Source organism: Cadophora gregata (genome assembly GCF_030347475.1).
Source record: "Cadophora gregata isolate MNR1 chromosome Unknown scaffold_1, whole genome shotgun sequence".
NCBI lineage: Eukaryota > Fungi > Ascomycota > Leotiomycetes > Helotiales > Ploettnerulaceae > Cadophora > Cadophora gregata.
The window spans coordinates 4,261-23,161 of record NW_026695924.1 but is presented as its reverse complement, the minus strand read 5'-3'; the positions used below and the strand labels follow the sequence as shown (position 1 = coordinate 23,161).

Below are 18,901 nucleotides of genomic sequence, written 5' to 3'. Positions count from 1 at the left end.
ATACTTATAGATGGTTCGCCTTACTCCTCCTCCATACATGTGGTATCGATATCCTGGATTTCATTTCCTAACTCCTCAAGTCCTGTTGATTTCCTTTCCCTTGCCTACGTACGGCCTCAATGCTTGTTCTTAGCGTCCATAGCTCTTTCTTTCTGTTGTTTTATGTTTTGATAATTTGATGTTTGGTATGTTTCCTCTCAGGTCCTTGTCGGAACACTTAGAGCAATACGAACATGAGGAGACCAGCGAGTGGTAGCAGCGAAGCTTGAGCGAGGCTTTTAACTGCGGAAGATGATTGACCGCTGGCGGTGATAGAGTAGACGTTGTTGAAGCTGATGTCAGAGCTGTTGAAGCAGTTCGACGCATTTACTTCAGCGACGTCTTTTGGTTCAGTGAACGTAATGTCGACGCACTGCGGGTGAAATGTCAGCCACGATCTCTATCTCTTTCCTTCTCTTTGAGATTGGATTAGCAATGGAATGTCTTACCGAGAACAAACTCGCTCCATGAATCGCCGTCTCCACCACCTGAATGGTTGCATTATCACCAACCTTCACCGACGCGTTCACTGGCAGTGGCACCTGCGGCAGGCAGAATGTTCCTGGATAAGGGTTCTTACTAGGACCGACGATCTGGAAGACGGGTACCATGGGGAAGGACATGTTTGGTGGGCCGTGGTCTGGTCCGTCCGTTCCGAAGCCCAAGTTGATATAGAAGAAGGCTGTGGCGTGGCCTTGGAACCAGCCTGGTTGAATAGCGACGGCTCCACCGGTTACAGGCCAGTTGGTTCGGTTTGTGGTGGTGCGCATACCGCCGCCTGGGGAGTTTTGTTAGTGACGGTTGAGAAAAGTGTTATGTTGATGTGCTGAGGGTGTGTTGCGGTTAAGTGGAAATAAGGTAAGAGAACATGGAAACACAGCACTTGACTGTTCCTATCTCTGTCTCTAAATAATAACAGTTCTCAGTTGTACCCTCTCAATGTTATCCTCTTCCTAATCCATCCCAAGTCGGTCTCCACTTCTCAACCCCGGCAGCTACATCCACAACCAAGACACAGCAAAACTCCGAGAAATCCATACTTACAAGGATACATCCATTGCATTCCATAGGGAAACGTATCATTCGTGATCAAATTATCGCCTCTCCATCCCGGATACGTGATAACGGTATGCGCATCGACGAGAGCAAAGCTCGCTATCAAGGCGATAACGGCTAATCTGGACGAAGAGAACTGCATCTTGTCTGTATGTGTGTATCTGTTTGTCGCAAAGAAAGAAGAATCTTAATAATGGAAACGGGAAACAGGAATCGGGATCCCGGAATCAAGATCGCGGATTCAGGATCTTAAAAACGGTTTGCAGTGTTGGCAGACAAGAGGCAGACAAGAGGGAGAGAGAGGCAGTGTATTTTAGGGTCGGTTTTCTTTGACAGCCATCGCAGCCGGGCTGGCGACCCTCACCTTTTTGTTCCCTTGACTTGGCCCCCTCCATCCCAGCATTTCCCGTCCCCTCCTACTGCAGTCTGCACTGCAGGATGGACAGGGTTTCTGGCGCTTACTACTCGCTCCATGCAGAGAGAGCCCGCCATGCGCAACCCAATTCGACGGAAGCACAGCACAGCACAGCACAACAGATGCAGTGAGCGTTAACCCTGAACGTCCTGTGCAGATTGTTCGGCGGCTGTAAGCACGCTGTAGCCAGTCAGCGGCCAGCACAGGCTCGGCCGACGGGTATTCTACGATGCTTTGGGCGTAGGGCGAGGTGTGCTGAGAGTTGATTTGTGCGCTGCTGGCCAATTGGGAGTGCGGGAGGGGTAGCGCTCGTGTGCGCTGCAGGGTGGTAAGGTACGAGGTAAATTTACTATCCCCCCCCCAAATGTATGAATGTTAAATGGTAGAGAATATAGTGAGGTATCCACTGGTGATCGCTATCTGGGTCAGTTTGGAAACTAAGCTAGGAGGTGGAGTGAGTCTTGGTGAGAATAGTGCCGGGATAATAATAGGCTCGCTCAGCCTTGGGACTTGAGATGAGAAATATGAGGTGGAATACCTCGGGATAAAGATGGTCAATGATATGTGATAGACAAAAAGACTGGAAATAAGACAAAATTTTATCATGTATATAGTATCAGATATGTACAGGTATGTCCTAGAATAAGCTGGGTATAACTTCTCGTGTATATTTACAACTTGGCCTTGGGGCTGATTAATGGGTCGTAAATCGATAGTCCCTTAATAATCAATTAGCAGGACACACTGAGCAAGATTGGCTGGGAAACCTACCAAAGTATCTGATGGAACTCCTGTAGTGTGCATGCTTAAGCCTCTGGTATCAACCAGCGTAGGATTCAATTGATCGACACTCGAACAGCCAATCAATCTCATGTTCATCTCCATCTCATCCTTCAACAGCTGCAGAGCACGATCCACGCCGGGCTGTCCATACGCACTCATGGCATACAAAAATGGTCTTCCAATACCAACACCCTTAGCACCAAGGCACAGGGCCTTGATGATATCTGTAGCTCTCCTCACACCACCATCAATGAAAATCTCGATGCGATTCTCCCAGCCACGCTCACGAAGGACCGGCATGACTTCAGCAAGGACTTCAATTCCAGAACGTGCGAAATCAAGTTGACGACCTCCATGGTTGGAGAGCACTACGCCCTGGCAGCCAACTTCGATGGCTCGGATAACGTCTTCGACACGCTGGACACCCTTGAGGATGATAGGCATATTAGTGATCGACTGGAACCACGGGATATCCTTCCAGCTCAAAGATGGATCGATGAAGCTGGAGATAGCTCTGGCAGCACCCTGAGAGTTGTCCGTCTTGTCACCAGACTGGACATTCGATCCGCTATCTGTAAACTTGACTCTCATGTCCTTCTCGCGGCGACCAAGTTGGGGAGCATCAACCGTGATGAAAAGACCCTTACACCCACGGGACTCGGCATGCTGTACGATCTTCTTTGTGATGGCTCGGTCCTTGTTGACGTAGAGTTGCATCCACTGGACCTGGTCTCCTTCTGCTGCATCCATGATCTCGTCGAAAGAGCAGGAGGCCAGAGTCGGAATCATTTGAACGACATTATGCTTCTTCGCTGCGCGTGTCAAGACAACCTCTCCTTCTGGGTTTCCTAGCTTTCCAAGAGCAGTGGCGGTAACGTAGACTGGGATATCGCATTTCGTACCGAGCATGGTAGTGGAGAAATCGACTTTCTCTACATCTACCAAAACGCGGGGTCGAAACCAGATCTTGTGGAACGCGGTGTGGTTCTCTCTCATCGTCTGCAAGGTCAGTATAGCTTAAATGAATGATCAAGAATCCTTACAATCTCATCGTCAGCACCACTAGAGTAGTATGCCCAAGCAGTTTTTTTCATGACCGTTCTTGCCACTGCCTCGAAATCCATCAAGTTGTAACATTGTTCCAGAATTGGCATACGGGCAATGCGATCCTGTCTCTCGATTTCCTCTTGTGATTCTTCATGCTCCTCCTTCTCAACTGTGTTCATGTCTACCTCTCCTAAATGCTTCGACTGGTCTAGATACTTATCGAGGGTATCGGGAGGGTGGATCGGGTCGAACTCTTCGGTTGCATCTTTTCCCTAACTCAATGTCAGAATGTCGCATATTTCCTGGAACGCTTCCATCGGCCTACGGCATATTTGAGAATAATCTTGGGTCCGCCAGGATGTTCTGTTGTCCTAATCAATAAACATGTCTTCGCACATCTGTAAGTGGGGTGGTATACCAGGTAGAAACTCCGTCACATCGTATGCTTTGCCCTGCGCAGATATCAGCGATTGCCCAGCTCAAGATTGTTCGCAGGTCATACATGTACGATAACCCAGCATGAGTCTCTCGAGTTATGCTTTGCAATTTCTTCACCGGTTAGAGGCATGCTTGCGATAGTGTTGCTGTGCTGAGGGATGGACGGTGTAAGGAAAAAAAGGACGACAGGAATAAAAGAATATGTCAAGACTTCAGCGCAAAAAGAAGCTCTAGTATATGGAGCTGGCCGATCAAGGAGACTAGTACAACGGCATTTGTGATCTTGGCCGCAGGAATTAAGAGAATAAGTTGATAGACGCGGCCGGGGAGGACAAATCGAGGTTTATGACGACTCCATTTGAAAAGTGCTGGCTGCTTGGCAAGTCCATGTATCGCGCTTTTCGGGTGAAAGGCAGGCGACAGCTGGAGTCTCATAGGTACCTACCTTATCTTTACATTCTGGATCCACTTTCCCATGCAAATTCCCAACCATAGAAGACAAGGAACAGAGGCTCTTTTCTTCAATTCAGATTGACCTCTACTATTGATTCATAATTCACGCTGCTCTAGAATACTCGAGCAAACATAGACTTTGGGATTCCCGCGCTCCCTTGACTATCCGTGGCGGAGGCAAGTCGCGGAGAAGCTCGGCATCTTGATTGCGGGGAGAGCCGAATCTGCTGCGGTATATCGATCCCCGAAATACGTCTCGCCTTCAGGGTAGACTTCTAAAGAAGCGTCCGAGTTGGTATTTACGGAGTAGTGAACTCGTCGGTTAGACTTTCAGGCTGCCATCCTGATGGCTTTGCTTCTCAGGAGTGCTACGTGCGCCGGCAAGTTGGGGCTGTGTCGGGATTGCGGGGATAATGTGGCTGACCTGTTACAGCTTAGGCCGAATACTTTTCCGAGTCTTAGCTCGACGCCGGCCATATTCTCCCAAGGATCGAAGCGGGGGCTGGAGCATTCGACGGACAAGTGGATGGGAGGTGGTCTTCATTGACAGGTCTGGAGCCTCATGGTAAAGCGGAATTTGGCAAAGAAGCCTAGCATCTCGCTACAGAGTAATACTTGGAGGACGTGAGTCATGAATGAAGGTACGAGGGTTGTGGTATTTTATTGCAAATAATATAAAGAGACAAGTGAGCAAACTCAGTGGAATACGTGACCCATATTTTAGCAGAGGAAGGAGTGAGACAACAGTTCAGACATATCCAGATTTCTGTTTACTAGTCGGCGGCTAGGCATTCGATAATAATCTCAAGGCCAGTTTAGAGGATTCGCGACAACATCTGATTGTCTAGAGTTAAGTGATGCTCCCGCTTGTGTGTCTTGAGAGTCTCCTGTGGCGTGGACTTCATAATCTCCGAGTATTTGCTGGAGAGATAGAGTGATTGGGTTTGCAGTCGTAGTAACAGACATAATGATTCTCTGTGGACACGAGGTTCAAGATGACACAGGACAACAAGATCAAGACGACACAAGACAACAAGATCAAGGTCAGAGAAGAGTGTCAAATATGAACGACCGGCTTTCGGACCTGTATTCTGTTATTCTTGTTTTAGATTCCGGGGAAGATATGAGGCCGAGGGGCGAGATCCGAAGCGGCCGCCCCCACATCCCGCCCATGATTTCACCCCACCACCCGCAAACAAACGGTACAGAGTGGATTCCGCTCATGCATCCGTCGGAAGACCCTTAAAATGCCGGACTTGAAGCTCTTGAATTCTGACGTTCTTTAAATAACAATTGTCTGTTTCTGGTCTTTTCTCTCTGTTGCGTTTCGTTTTTTTTTTATCATTATAAGATCTTTAGCAAGAATGGACCAGATACGCGCAGCTGTCGTTGACGGACGAACAGCAAACATCAGATACCGCCAGAACGAGCTTCAAGCTCTACATCATGCACTCATCAGCAATGTCGACGAGATTCTGCTTGCGATCACCAAGGATAGCAGTGGTGATGGATCGACAGAACCAAGCTTCGAAGCGGAGGCTGAATATTCTCATACCATGAGCGCTGTCAAGCAATTCTATTCGTCTTTGAACTTTGAGCAGTCACATAAAGACGAATATCTGCTCGCAAATGGTACGGATAATCTATCGAGGAGAGTTGGGAAAGGACTTGTGGTCATTCGACCGACTACTCATACCCGATTATATTCGACTGTTTGTCCCATTGCTGCTGCTATAACTGCTGGGAATTGTATCTGTTTAGAGGTATGTCTAACAGAAAGAGTAGAATTTCAAGGGTAAATACTGATGATGAAGTAGCTGGAAGACACGATCCTCAATATTGATAGAGTTCTGAAGAAGATCCTATCAGAAGCACTAGACATTGACACTTTCTACATCTCAAACTCGCCTGTCCAAGAACCGACAGCTTTTATAGTAGATCAGACATCGACAGTGTCTCAGCCAACCTTGAATCAACTCTCCTCAAACGCTTCATCTCGGACAATCGCCATCGTGGATAGAGCCGCGGATATCGATCTTGCTGCGAAGACCATCGTCAATGCTCGGTTCAGCTTCCAAGGCAGCTCAGCATACAGTCCTGACTTAGTGATTGTAAACGACTTTGTCAAAGCGAAGTTTACCGAGTCTTGTATTCAATATGCTAGCAAGTTTCACACGAAAAAGTCGAATTCCCGACGACATCAAGTGGCAAGTCAGACTAAGAAGGCCTTCAAAGAGGCCGAAGAGAAGGGTTTGATTTCTGTGTTTGGGTCAAATGATTTCGTGCTTGCTGATGTCCGAGAGAGGTAACTTACTTGCACCACTTTCTAGATAATCACTAACTTCTCTAGAAACTCCTTAATCACAAAGATGAAAGTATCTGGATGCTACCTCCCTATCCTCGAGTGCACCAGCCTAGTAGACGCTCTCATGTCTCAAAAGTCCGAGTAAGTATTCCTCTCAATCACATCAAACTAGAACTAACAAGTCAGGACCACCTTCCTTGCCGCATATCTCTTCTCCGATGCCCCTACAGCCAAATTCCTAGCTCAACATCTCGACGCAACAGTCACATACGTCAATCAAATCCCAGCCCATCTGCTCATCGGCCCCGCTGCACCCATCACTTCACAATCACCACCATTTCCGCACAAGTACAACACCGACATGTTTTCCTCCGAACGACCAGAGTTTATCTCATCGCCTGCGAAAGAACTCCTCACTCTTGAGGGCATTCTCGGAGGAGCTGGTGATACAGGACGTGGGGAGGAGCTGGTCCGCGAACTGAGGAAGAATGCTGTGGAGCCGTTACCTAAGACAGGGCAGCCGTTGGGTCATGCTGTGGGGTTCTTCGAGCAGGGAATTTTCTTGGGTGCTGGGTTGTTCTTGAGTCTGGTTATTCCGACATTGGCATATGGGTCCTGGGTTCTTGGTAAGGGGGCTTGGAGGTTGGTGAAGCATTGAGAGTGTGCTATACCTTTGTGTGATGAACCGATCGCGTAGACTAGGCCGACTTCGCAAGGCTGCGAGGCTAAGGTGTTAAGGACGTTCAGGTAAAGAGTTATACGGCGAACCTAGGGCTAACCTAGCTCGCTAGCAGCCGCATCTCTCCTTCGAGGTCTTTACGATCCTCTTCCTCTCGCTGTCTTTTCTACTTTGTATTGTAGGTACTAATAAAAATTCGTTGTGCCGTCACATGTGGAACGTCTTCAACTTCAGGCTTTGAGATATGGAGATACACCGCGAGCTCTTACCTTGAATCCTTGTTTGACCTACCATCTACTTTAACCCACAGTAGCTACAGGACAATGGATCAGGAATTGGGACACATGTGAAGATAGAGCTACTACTCATAGCCCGGAGAGCCGGAGCGGAAATTAGTAGCTATGTAACTAGGTTAGTGGACTCGGGTAGCTATTAGCCTCTATCGCCTGTGCTATTAAAAGCGAAGCGCGGATTAAGAAGGATTACAGGTAATATAGTGCTTAGGGTATGCTTAAGTTAAGTAAGCCTCGTTCATTCAGCGAAGTATTATAGCGGCTTTAAAGCTTAATTATATAGTATGTAAAGGTAGTGGTAACCACTTCTTTACTATACCTGATTAGGAAGAGTCTAGAGCTCGGCAAAGCTCGGTAAGACTCGGTGGAGCTCGGTTAACTCTGAAGGGGTTTACCGACAGTTACCCACTTAGTTATACGCAAAGGGAAATAGCTCTACGCTACTACAGGAGTTTACGTCAAGTTTTACGTCAAATGTAATTAGTCCTAATCGGGAATAGCCCGGGGAATTTGTCTATATAGGCTCGAGCGCCCTCCACGGAATCGAGGGCTCCTCAGCTTGATATTCGCGCTAATAGAGAGGTTATCACCAGATCCGTGGTTATTTCGCTCACGTGCTAGCTAACGCTAAACCGTGCTATTACATTATATCAAGCTCAAATCACACTGCCGGTGACGGCGTAATAATATCCCGACGACTTATACTCGTTACCTTAAGCGAGCCTTTGTTTTTCGACCCCTGTCGTCGCTACCTTACCGGCGCTACACACTCGGTTATACGACGACAGATAACTTATACGGAGTTATAAGACTACGCTTGGCCTAGTGTTATTTGAAAGCTGGAATCGCCTAGCTTTGCTATTGGTTAGAATTACGAGGCTAGCTAAAAGCAGATAAGTGCTTGTTATTGCCTAATACTCTTATATTAACCCTGAACGTCTAACTAGGTCACGGGACTTAGCTATACAATCCGACTATTAAGCGTCGTGCTAGTCGTCAAGAACACTCCCAACTCGGACTAGCTTCTTATTCGCTATTAGCTATTGCGAGAGCTAATATCCCTCTTAGAAACGTTGTTATATTACAACAGCGAATAAGAGCTACTTCAGAGAGCTAAGCGAGCCCACTAGCGTGCTCCTAGCAGCGGTAGAAAAGACCGTTTTTATAGCCCCTATTCTTTAATACGCGCGGCTCCCTGAAAGAACTAATCAAATCCTTGAGTTTGAATATATATTTAACTTATACGCGTAAAACGCTAAAAAGAGTTATTTTGGTACTTATTACAACGGTTATCATTCTGTAATAGGACAAGATACGCTAGTACGTAACGTAAAGGTTACTATTCTACGTTGTGATAGTGAAAAGAGCTTTTATTAGGCTTATACGCTGAAGGGGTCGTTTACACAATCGACTTACCCTTTAAAAACCCTATATCATCACTTGACGATATCTCAGTCAAACGCTAATCGATTTCCGCGATTTTAGCGGCTAATTGATGGTACGAACTGTGAGTTCGCGATACGATACTCGGGGTAGCCGTAATAATAGCTCTCCGAGTAGAAATACAACTTCTACGGAAAATCAAGACGAATCGAACCAATCAAGAGTCGACGACGAAGCTGAGTTATTCTCCTCAGTTCAAGGTACCCCTGCTAGAGTGCAAATACCCGGCGCTAGCAATGTAGACTAATCAGAGGTAGAAGAAGCTTCTACAGCTAGACCTAGGTCTCGCTTACAACAAAGAGATTCAGCCAATGAGAGTCTAGTAGACTAAATCGCCGAACTACGTAGTATGATGCGAGAGCAAGCTGAAGAGAATCGCTTATTACAGCGAGAACTACAAGAGCTAAAAAGCTCTAACTCTAACCCTAATCGGGTAAGAGACGAAAGCCCCTCAAGGTATATTCGGGAAAATACGCTTGGAACGAATATTACGGAACGTACTAGGGGTAGGTAAAGAGATAAGGAAAAAACGCTTATAACGCGTATTACAACTCTGTCGCCTAATCGACTAATCAGAGAAGCGAACGCTACGACTCGCTTTATAACTCAAATTCAAAGAGAGCTTCCTAGAACGTCTCTACCTCTAATTTCCCCTGTAAATTCCTCTTTTATTAGAGATACAATTGGAGCTACTATTATAGGGGCCCCTGACAGGTTTCCTAGATATAACGACGAGCAGCGTAAAACCGGAAAAATACGTGATCCGAAGCCGCTTATAGACGGCGTAGACCCTACGTTCGAGCGATGGGAATTATTGATTATTTCCAAGCTAAAAGTAAATTGGGACTACTTTGACGACGAGTTTACTCGTATAACCTACGTATATAATATGACGGAGGGTAAAGCACAAGAAGCCTTATTTGTAAGGCACGATACGCATAGCGGGGATCCTTATACGTATTATACGGAATTGATAGCCGATTTGCGTAAGATCTTTGTTACAAAGTAAATATCGACGTACGAAGCCGAATACGACAGCTTACGCATGTCGTTTACCGACGATTTTAGCGATTTTAAAGCTAAATTCCTACGCCTTGCTAATAAGGCTAGAAAGCCTAGGGATCGCTTAAAAGACCACTTCTATATGAAGTTATATCCTGATCTTAGAGCTACTATGAAACCCGTAGTAAACTTTATCGACGGATTCGACGAGTTTTGCCAAGCTGCGCTAAAATCGCACGAACAAGAGAGGCTAATAGCCTATCAAAGAAGAAAAGAGTCTGTTATTACAACTAGCGGCTCTAAAACCTCTGGATCAGCTCGTAGAGAGCAAAGGACGTAAAATCGTTATAATAACGATTACGTAAAAAAGACCACCGAAAAAACTACAGCTATTACAGCTATAAAGCTTAATCAGGAAGTACGCTGTTATAGGTGTAATAAGGGTTAGGGTTTGAGGTTTGGGTTATATTTGTTTCTAACTACGCTAGCTTGCGACGAGTGTTTTTATCTCTCTCTAATAGTCTTGAAATACAGAAGGACTATACTAATAATACAGAGGGTAAGAGCCTGAAGGTGTCAGGGGTACAGAAGGTAGAGTACTAAGACAGAAGGAGATAATACAGGGTAAGTGGAGTGTGTACCAAAGGGTAAGTAAAGTGTGTATCAGAGGGTAGGCGTAGTGTGTACCAAAGGGTAGGTAGAGTGTGTGCCAAAGGGTAGGTAAAGTGTGTACCAAAGGGTAGGTGTAGTGTGAGTCGCAGGGTAGGTAGAGTGTGTACCGTAGGGTAGGCAGAGTATGTACCACAGGGTAGGTAGAGTGTATACCACAGGGTAGGTGTAGTGTGAGTCGCAGGGTAGGTAGAGTGCGTACCATAGGGTAGGTAGAGTGTGTACCCCAGGGTAGGTGAAGTGTGAGTTACTTAGAGTAAGTGGAGTGTGAGTCGCAGGGTAGGTGAAGTGTGTATTACAAGGTAGGTGTAGTGTGTACCATAGGGTAGGTAAAGTGTGTACCAAAGGGTAGGTAAAGTGTAAGTCGCAGGGTAGGTGAAGTGTGTATTGCAAGGTAGGTAAGGTGTGTACCATAGGGTAGGTAAGGTGTGTACCAAAGGGTAGGTAGAGTGTGAGTCGCAGGGTCGGTAGAGTGTGTACTATAGGGTAGATAGAGTATGTATCACAGGGTAGGTGAAGTGTGAGTTACTTAGGGTAGGTGAAGTGTGTGCCGTAGGGTAGGTGTCGTGTGTGCCGTAGGGTAGGTGTAGTGTGTGTTATAGGGTAGGTGTAGTGTGTGCTGTAGGGTAGGTATAGCGTGTGTTATAAGCTACCTACGTGCTAGAATCGAGGTTGCAGCGATTCCTCGAGCCTGAGTTAGGGTGCTAGCGATATACCCGTCTAACCACTTAGCCCTAGAGTGCCCTAATAGGCCCTGTAGGGCCTTATAGGTCTTCGCTGTTTCGGCTTCCATTAGGCCTCCTGCCGAGAAGATCAGGGGGTGAAATACAGGGCCTAAGTCGCTGTATTTAAGCCGTTTAGCGTTTGCTGCCTCTGATAGCGTAGCATAGGCTTCTTCGCGTGCTGAATCCTTGTTGATTGCTACTATTTGAACGTCGTAATAGTGCCTAGAAGTACCTATAAGCACTGAAAAATCCGGTCGTTGGCTGTTTTCTAGGGCTATAGGCGTTCTAGCTGGCGTAGGCTCCGATTCCACTTTAAGGTCTTCCCGGCTAGAAAAGGTAGTAATAAATGCACGGGTAACCTGGTTATGGCGTATAATCCAGCGTCGTTCAGCACCTCTACAGGTGTCTTCGTGGCCTATTTGAGGGTAGGCTCCACAGGCGGTACAGGGCGAAATAGGGGGCTTTACAGGGAGTAAGAGCCTAGTCCGTAATGCTTCGGTAACTGTAGAATCCGCTAAAAGGTGGTGTTTTTGCGTGGGCAGGGTTCTAAGCCAGTATCGTCCGAGGTAGCTAGCGTTCTCAAGCTTCGATTTTAGCGCTTGTTTTGATAGGGTAGGTAGAATCTTCTCTTCTAGGTCTTGGTTAACGCTAGAGAAGACCTCTTGGGCTATCGGTACAGGGCGTCCAGGGGGTTCCGGGTAGAGATTAGGGCATATAGCCACTAGAATCGATCGAGAGGCTTCCTTAGCTGCCCTATAGAGCCCTGGGGCTAATAAGGCGTGTATAGGGAGCCCTAAGCCTCCCTCTCTCACTAGAAGAGAGAGTAAAGCCTGGCGAATTAGGGTAGTCTTCTCCCCTGGCTCCCTAGCGATTAGGGCTTGTACAGCGTACTTGATTCGTAAGTCCGCTAACCTCCAGAGGTCTAGTAGGTCTTCCGAGTACAATTGGCGCTGTAAGTGTCGTAAGAGTAGGTGTATACTACCCCGTAAGAGTAGGGTAGCGTGTTGTTTAGGGAGGTCTCGTAGGGTATATAGCGCTGTAGCGAGAGTGTCGATTTTCCCCTGGAGGAACGTTCGGCGGTGTGCTACAGGGCCTATAAAGGTCCCTAGGGCCTTAAGTCCAGTGGTTTGTAACTGGGAGATAGGGCTTTCAGTGCTCTTTTAGCGGTTAAGAGCTACTGGAGAGTCCCTGAAGGCTTCTATAACTACAGGGAGTAGTGCTGTAGTTTCAGGGCTAAGGATATAGATATCGTCCAAATAAGCTATAATTGTAGCCTTCGGTAGGGTCTTTTGGAGGTGCTCTAGCAGGGGGCGGATCGCTAGAGAGAATAAGAGGGGGGCAATAGGGTCTCCTTGGCGTACTCCTTCAGCGCTTGCTAGCGTGTGGCCTTCGTTTGTTACTAGCACTGAAGGCTGGTTATAGGCCCATTTAGCGGTCCGATAGAGAGTAGGGGCGTATTTAGCGACTGCAGCTGCTATTGAGGTTCGTCCGATTCGGTTATAAGCGTTGATAAGGTCTAAGGAGGCGATTTGCTGAGTTTTTAGGGTATTTGGGCCGGTAATAGCGTCGTCAAGGAGGAAGATTATAGGCTCTACACCACCTGGGGTGCTAACGCCTAATTGGCAGGGTAGAAGCATAGACGGCTTGAAGGAGCTGATAAGGATCGCTTTTAGGGCTACCTTATAAATAAGGTCCCCTATAGCGATCGGTCGCACACCTCCGTCAGGCTTCTGAAGGCCTATAAGTCGGGAAGCACATAGGAGGTCGACCCCTGGAGCTGTACCCTGTCGAATCATATTCGCTAGGTGTGTAAGCGCTATAGTTACAGGGGAGTTTTCCGAATTTAGCGCTATATCAAGTAGCGGGCGGGTCCAGCCGCTGAGGCCAGGGGCTTTCTCTCTATTAATCGATCGAATAGCCTGTCGTATCGTTTCAGGGGTGATATTTTGCCCCGGGGAGGGGTTAGCGTTACTGAAGGGGTTATTATGCCCTATAGGGTGCTTCGAGTATAGCGTATTTAGCGTCTCTGGAGTGCTAGGAGCTAGAGGCGTAGGGTCGATTAGGGCTCTAGAGGCACGCCCTATATAGCCTTTTTCCAGAAGCTTAGTCGCTCTTTTGGCGGGGGAGTCGTTTGAGGGGGTAGGGGGTTCAGGGGGAGGTCCCTGAGTTTCAGGGATATCCGGTATAGTCGTAGGGTAGGCTTTCAGCGTTTTAGCGAGCTCTTCCTTCTGTAATCCTAGGCCGAGAACCCTGGGAAGCAGTAAAAAGTCCAGTAATTGCTTCTCTCTAGGCTGCCGTAAGAACGCTAAAGCCGCTCGATTAGCGGCCTCTGTAAATAGCGCTGCTTGCCTGGCGTGGAGACGTGTTTCAGGGACCTTAATAGTGCTATATCTCATGAGGGATTGCATATAGGGGTTTCTTAGCGCTGAGCTTATAGCGTTCAAGTGGTCTTTAGCGCTCTCGTCTAGGGGTGTAGGCGCTGAGGAAGCCTGTGGGTGTAGGGGTGTAGGTGCTGAGGTAGCCTGAGGCTGGGGGCAGTGGATCGATTGTTGTAATCCAAAGGGTAGCTCAGATGTGAGGGGGTCGGTAGGGCGTTTTAGTGTTGACGTTCTAGGGCGTTTAGGCGCTGAAGATGCTGTGCCTTGTGTTGATATAGGGCGTTTAGACGCTGTAGGCCCTATAGTACGGCCCTGGAGTGTTGGGTTACAGGGTAGGCTAGGTGTGGAGGTTTCGCAGGGTAGGTGAGTTGTGGTGTTTTTAGAGGGTAGGTGAGTTGTGGTAGTTTTGGAGGGTAGGTGTGTTGTAGGGGTTGTTGGGGGAGAAGAGCTTATTATTATAGGCTCTTTAGCGTGAGAGGGTGCTGAAGCTTGGGGAGCTTTAGGGGGTGGTTCTAGGGGTGAGTAGCTTCGGTTGCTTATAGGGGAGCCTACTCGTGATAGTCGAGGGAAGTAGGGGCTATCAGAGGGTAGGCTAGGTGTTAGGGTTAGGGTTTAAGGTTTGGGTTATATTTGTTTCTAACTACGCTAGCTTGCGACGAGTGTTTTTATCTCTCTCTAATAGTCTTGAAATACAGAAGGACTATACTAATAATACAGAGGGTAAGAGCCTGAAGGTGTCAGGGGTACAGAAGGTAGAGTACTGAGATAGAAGGAGATAATACAGGGTAAGTGGAGTGTGTACCAAAGGGTAAGTAAAGTGTGTATCAGAGGGTAGGCGTAGTGTGTACCAAAGGGTAGGTAGAGTGTGTGCCAAAGGGTAGGTAAAGTGTGTACCACAGGGTAGGTGTAGTGTGAGTCGCAGGGTAGGTAGAGTGTGTACCATAGGGTAGGCAGAGTATGTACCACAGGGTAGGTAGAGTGTGTACCACAGGGTAGGTGTAGTGTGAGTCGCAGGGTAGGTAGAGTGCGTACCATAGGGTAGGTAGAGTGTGTACCAAAGGGTAGGTAGAGTGTGAGTCGCAGGGTCGGTAGAGTGTGTACTATAGGGTAGATAGAGTGTGTATCACAGGGTAGGGTTAGGGTTTGAGGTTTGGGTTATATTTGTTTCTAACTACGCTAGCTTGCGACGAGTGTTTTTATCTCTCTCTAATAGTCTTGAAATACAGAAGGACTATACTAATAATACAGAGGGTAAGAGCCTGAAGGTGTCAGGGGTACAGAAGGTAGAGTACTAAGACAGAAGGAGATAATACAGGGTAAGTGGAGTGTGTACCAAAGGGTAAGTAAAGTGTGTATCAGAGGGTAGGCGTAGTGTGTACCAAAGGGTAGGTAGAGTGTGTACCAAAGGGTAGGTGTAGTGTGAGTCGCAGGGTAGGTAGAGTCTGTACCATAGGGTAGGCAGAGTATGTACCACAGGGTAGGTAGAGTGTGTACCAAAGGGTAGGTGTAGTGTGAGTCGCAGGGTAGGTAGAGTGTGTACCATAGGGTAGGCAGAGTATGTACCACAGGGTAGGTAGAGTGTGTACCACAGGGTAGGTGTAGTGTGAGTCGCAGGGTAGGTAGAGTGCGTACCATAGGGTAGGTAGAGTGTGTACCAAAGGGTAGGTAGAGTGTGAGTCGCAGGGTCGGTAGAGTGTGTACTATAGGGTAGATAGAGTGTGTATCACAGGGTAGGTGAAGTGTGAGTTACTTAGGGTAGGTGAAGTGTGTGCCGTAGGGTAGGTGTCGTGTGTGCCGTAGGGTAGGTGTAGTGTGTGTTATAGGGTAGGTGTAGTGTGTGCTGTAGGGTAGGTATAGCGTGTGTTATAAGCTACCTACGTGCTAGGATCGAGGTTGCAGCGATTCCTCGAGCCTGAGTTAGGGTGCTAGCGATATACCCGTCTAACCACTTAGCCCTAGAGTGCCCTAATAGGCCCTGTAGGGCCTTATAGGTCTTCGCTGTTTCGGCTTCCATTAGGCCTCCTGCCGAGAAGATCAGGGGGTGAAATACAGGGCCTAAGTCGCTGTATTTAAGCCGTTTAGCGTTTGCTGCCTCTGATAGCGTAGCATAGGCTTCTTCGCGTGCTGAATCCTTGTTGATTGCTACTATTTGAACGTCGTAATAGTGCCTAGAAGTACCTATAAGCACTGAAAAATCCGGTCGTTGGCTGTTTTCTAGGGCTATAGGCGTTCTAGCTGGCGTAGGCTCCGATTCCACTTTAAGGTCTTCCCGGCTAGAAAGGGTAGTAATAAATGCACGGGTAACCTGGTTATGGCGTATAATCCAGCGTCGTTCAGCACCTCTACAGGTGTCTTCGTGGCCTATTTGAGGGTAGGCTCCACAGGCGGTACAGGGCGAAATAGGGGGCTTTACAGGGAGTAAGAGCCTAGTCCGTAGTGCTTCGGTAACTGTAGAATCCGCTAAAAGGTGGTGTTTTTGCGTGGGCAGGGTTCTAAGCCAGTATCGTCCGAGGTAGCTAGCGTTCTCAAGCTTCGATTTTAGCGCTTGTTTTGATAGGGTAGGTAGAATCTTCTCTTCTAGGTCTTGGTTAACGCTAGAGAAGACCTCTTGGGCTGTCGGTACAGGGCGTCCAGGGGGTTCCGGGTAGAGATTAGGGCATATAGCCACTAGAATCGATCGAGAGGCTTCCTTAGCTGCCCTATAGAGCCCTGGGGCTAATAAGGCGTGTATAGGGAGCCCTAAGCCTCCCTCTCTCACTGGAAGAGAGAGTAAAGCCTGGCGAATTAGGGTAGTCTTCTCCCCTGGCTCCCTAGCGATTAGGGCTTGTACAGCGTACTTGATTCGTAAGTCCGCTAACCTCCAGAGGTCTAGTAGGTCTTCCGAGTACAATTGGCGCTGTAAGTGTCGTAGGAGTAGGTGTATACTACCCCGTAAGAGTAGGGTAGCGTGTTGTTTAGGGAGGTCTCGTAGGGTATATAGCGCTGTAGCGAGAGTGTCGATTTTCCCCTGGAGAAACGTTCGGCGGTGTGCTACAGGGCCTATAAAGGTCCCTAAGGCCTTAAGTCCAGTGGTTTGTAACTGGGAGATAGGGCTTTCGGTGCTCTTTTGGCGGTTAAGAGCTACTGGAGAGTCCCTGAAGGCTTCTATAACTACAGGGAGTAGTGCTGTAGTTTCAGGGCTAAGGATATAGATATCGTCCAAATAAGCTATAATTGTAGCCTTCGGTAGGGTCTTTTGGAGGTGCTCTAGCAGGGGGCGGATCGCTAGAGAGAATAAGAGGGGGGCAATAGGGTCTCCTTGGCGTACTCCTTCAGCGCTTGCTAGCGTGTGGCCTTCGTTTGTTACTAGCACTGAAGGCTGGTTATAGGCCCATTTAGCGGTCCGATAGAGAGTAGGGGCGTATTTAGCGACTGCAGCTGCTATTGAGGTTCGTCCGATTCGGTTATAAGCGTTGATAAGGTCTAAGGAGGCGATTTGCTGAGTTTTTAGGGTATTTGGGCCGGTAATAGCGTCGTCAAGGAGGAAGATTATAGGCTCTACACCACCTGGGGTGCTAACGCCTAATTGGCAGGGTAGAAGCATAGACGGCTTGAAGGAGCTGATAAGGATCGCTTTTAGGGCTACCTTATAAATAAGGTCCCCTATAGCGATCGGTCGCACACCTCCGTCAGGCTTCTGAAGGCCTATAAGTCGGGAAGCACATAGGAGGTCGACCCCTGGAGCTGTACCCTGTCGAATCATATTCGCTAGGTGTGTAAGCGCTATAGTTACAGGGGAGTTTTCCGAATTTAGCGCTATATCAAGTAGCGGGCGGGTCCAGCCGCTGAGGCCAGGGGCTTTCTCTCTATTAATCGATCGAATAGCCTGTCGTATCGTTTCAGGGGTGATATTTTGCCCCGGGGAGGGGTTAGCGTTACTGAAGGGGTTATTATGCCCTATAGGGTGCTTCGAGTATAGCGTATTTAGCGTCTCTGGAGTGCTAGGAGCTAGAGGCGTAGGGTCGATTAGGGCTCTAGAGGCACGCCCTATATAGCCTTTTTCCAGAAGCTTAGTCGCTCTTTTAGCGGGGGAGTCGTTTGAGGGGGTAGGGAGTTCAGGGGGAGGTCCCTGAGTTTCAGGGATATCCGGTATAGTCGTAGGGTAGGCTTTCAGCGTTTTAGCGAGCTCTTCCTTCTGTAATCCTAGGCCGAGAACCCTGGGAAGCAGTAAAAAGTCCAGTAATTGCTTCTCTCTAGGCTGCCGTAAGAACGCTAAAGCCGCTCGATTAGCGGCCTCTGTAAATAGCGCTGCTTGCCTAGCGTGGAGACGTGTTTCAGGGACCTTAATAGTGCTATATCTCATGAGGGATTGCATATAGGGGTTTCTTAGCGCTGAGCTTATAGCGTTCAAGTGGTCTTTAGCGCTCTCGTCTAGGGGTGTAGGCGCTGAGGAAGCCTGTGGGTGTAGGGGTGTAGGTGCTGAGGTAGCCTGAGGCTGGGGGCAGTGGATCGATTGTTGTAATCCAAAGGGTAGCTCAGATGTGAGGGGGTCGGTAGGGCGTTTTAGTGTTGACGTTCTAGGGCGTTTAGGCGCTGAAGATGCTGTGCCTTGTGTTGATATAGGGCGTTTAGACGCTGTAGGCCCTATAGTACGGCCCTGGAGTGTTGGGTTACAGGGTAGGCTAGGTGTGGAGGTTTCGCAGGGTAGGTGAGTTGTGGTGTTTTTAGAGGGTAGGTGAGTTGTGGTAGTTTTGGAGGGTAGGTGTGTTGTAGGGGTTGTTGGGGGAGAAGAGCTTATTATTATAGGCTCTTTAGCGTGAGAGGGTGCTGAAGCTTGGGGAGCTTTAGGGGGTGGTTCTAGGGGTGAGTAGCTTCGGTTGCTTATAGGGGAGCCTACTCGTGATAGTCGAGGGAAGTAGGGGCTATCAGAGGGTAGGCTAGGTGTGGTAGGCGTCTTATCGGTAGGTGTAGTTGGTATAGGCGTTGAGATAGCGTCTTCAAAGCTAGGGGTAGGGGACGATGGCGCTGTAGAGGCACTATAAAGATCTTCGTCGGACGAGCTGTCTTTGATTATAGGCTCTATAGGCTGCGTAGGGCCTATCTTTTGGCGTGTCGTAGGGCGTTGAGCCCCTGGGGAGGGTGTTCTTGCAGGGCGTTTAGTGGACGGCTTCGGGGGTATATAGCCTGTAGCGACGAT

General features: G+C 48.2%; 3 protein-coding genes across 3 annotated transcripts; 1 reads left to right on the top strand and 2 right to left on the bottom strand.

Moving 5' to 3' along the window:
• Window positions 1–217: 217 nt before the first annotated feature.
• Window positions 218–1,237, bottom strand: ONS95_000004 (uncharacterized protein; the record flags this gene model as incomplete). Its single annotated transcript, XM_058493137.1, has 3 exons — window positions 218–412; window positions 489–817; window positions 1,084–1,237. 3 exons carry the CDS (start codon window positions 1,235–1,237, stop codon window positions 218–220), a joined length of 678 nt encoding a protein of 225 aa, XP_058363337.1.
• A 944-nt stretch (window positions 1,238–2,181) lies between these two features.
• CYB2 (Cytochrome b2, mitochondrial precursor) lies at window positions 2,182–3,908 on the bottom strand (the record flags this gene model as incomplete). The annotated part of the gene is made up of 6 exons (XM_058493136.1): window positions 2,182–2,229; window positions 2,282–3,292; window positions 3,337–3,612; window positions 3,666–3,703; window positions 3,759–3,792; window positions 3,843–3,908. The coding sequence occupies 6 exons, from the start codon at window positions 3,906–3,908 to the stop codon at window positions 2,182–2,184; spliced, it is 1,473 nt and encodes a 490-aa protein (XP_058363336.1).
• A 1,438-nt stretch (window positions 3,909–5,346) lies between these two features.
• ONS95_000002 (uncharacterized protein) lies at window positions 5,347–7,537 on the top strand. Its single transcript, XM_058493135.1, has 4 exons — window positions 5,347–5,994; window positions 6,049–6,536; window positions 6,582–6,677; window positions 6,723–7,537. The coding sequence occupies exons 1-4, from the start codon at window positions 5,596–5,598 to the stop codon at window positions 7,192–7,194; spliced, it is 1,455 nt and encodes a 484-aa protein (XP_058363335.1). The 5' UTR covers window positions 5,347–5,595; the 3' UTR covers window positions 7,195–7,537.
• Window positions 7,538–18,901: the final 11,364 nt, after the last annotated feature.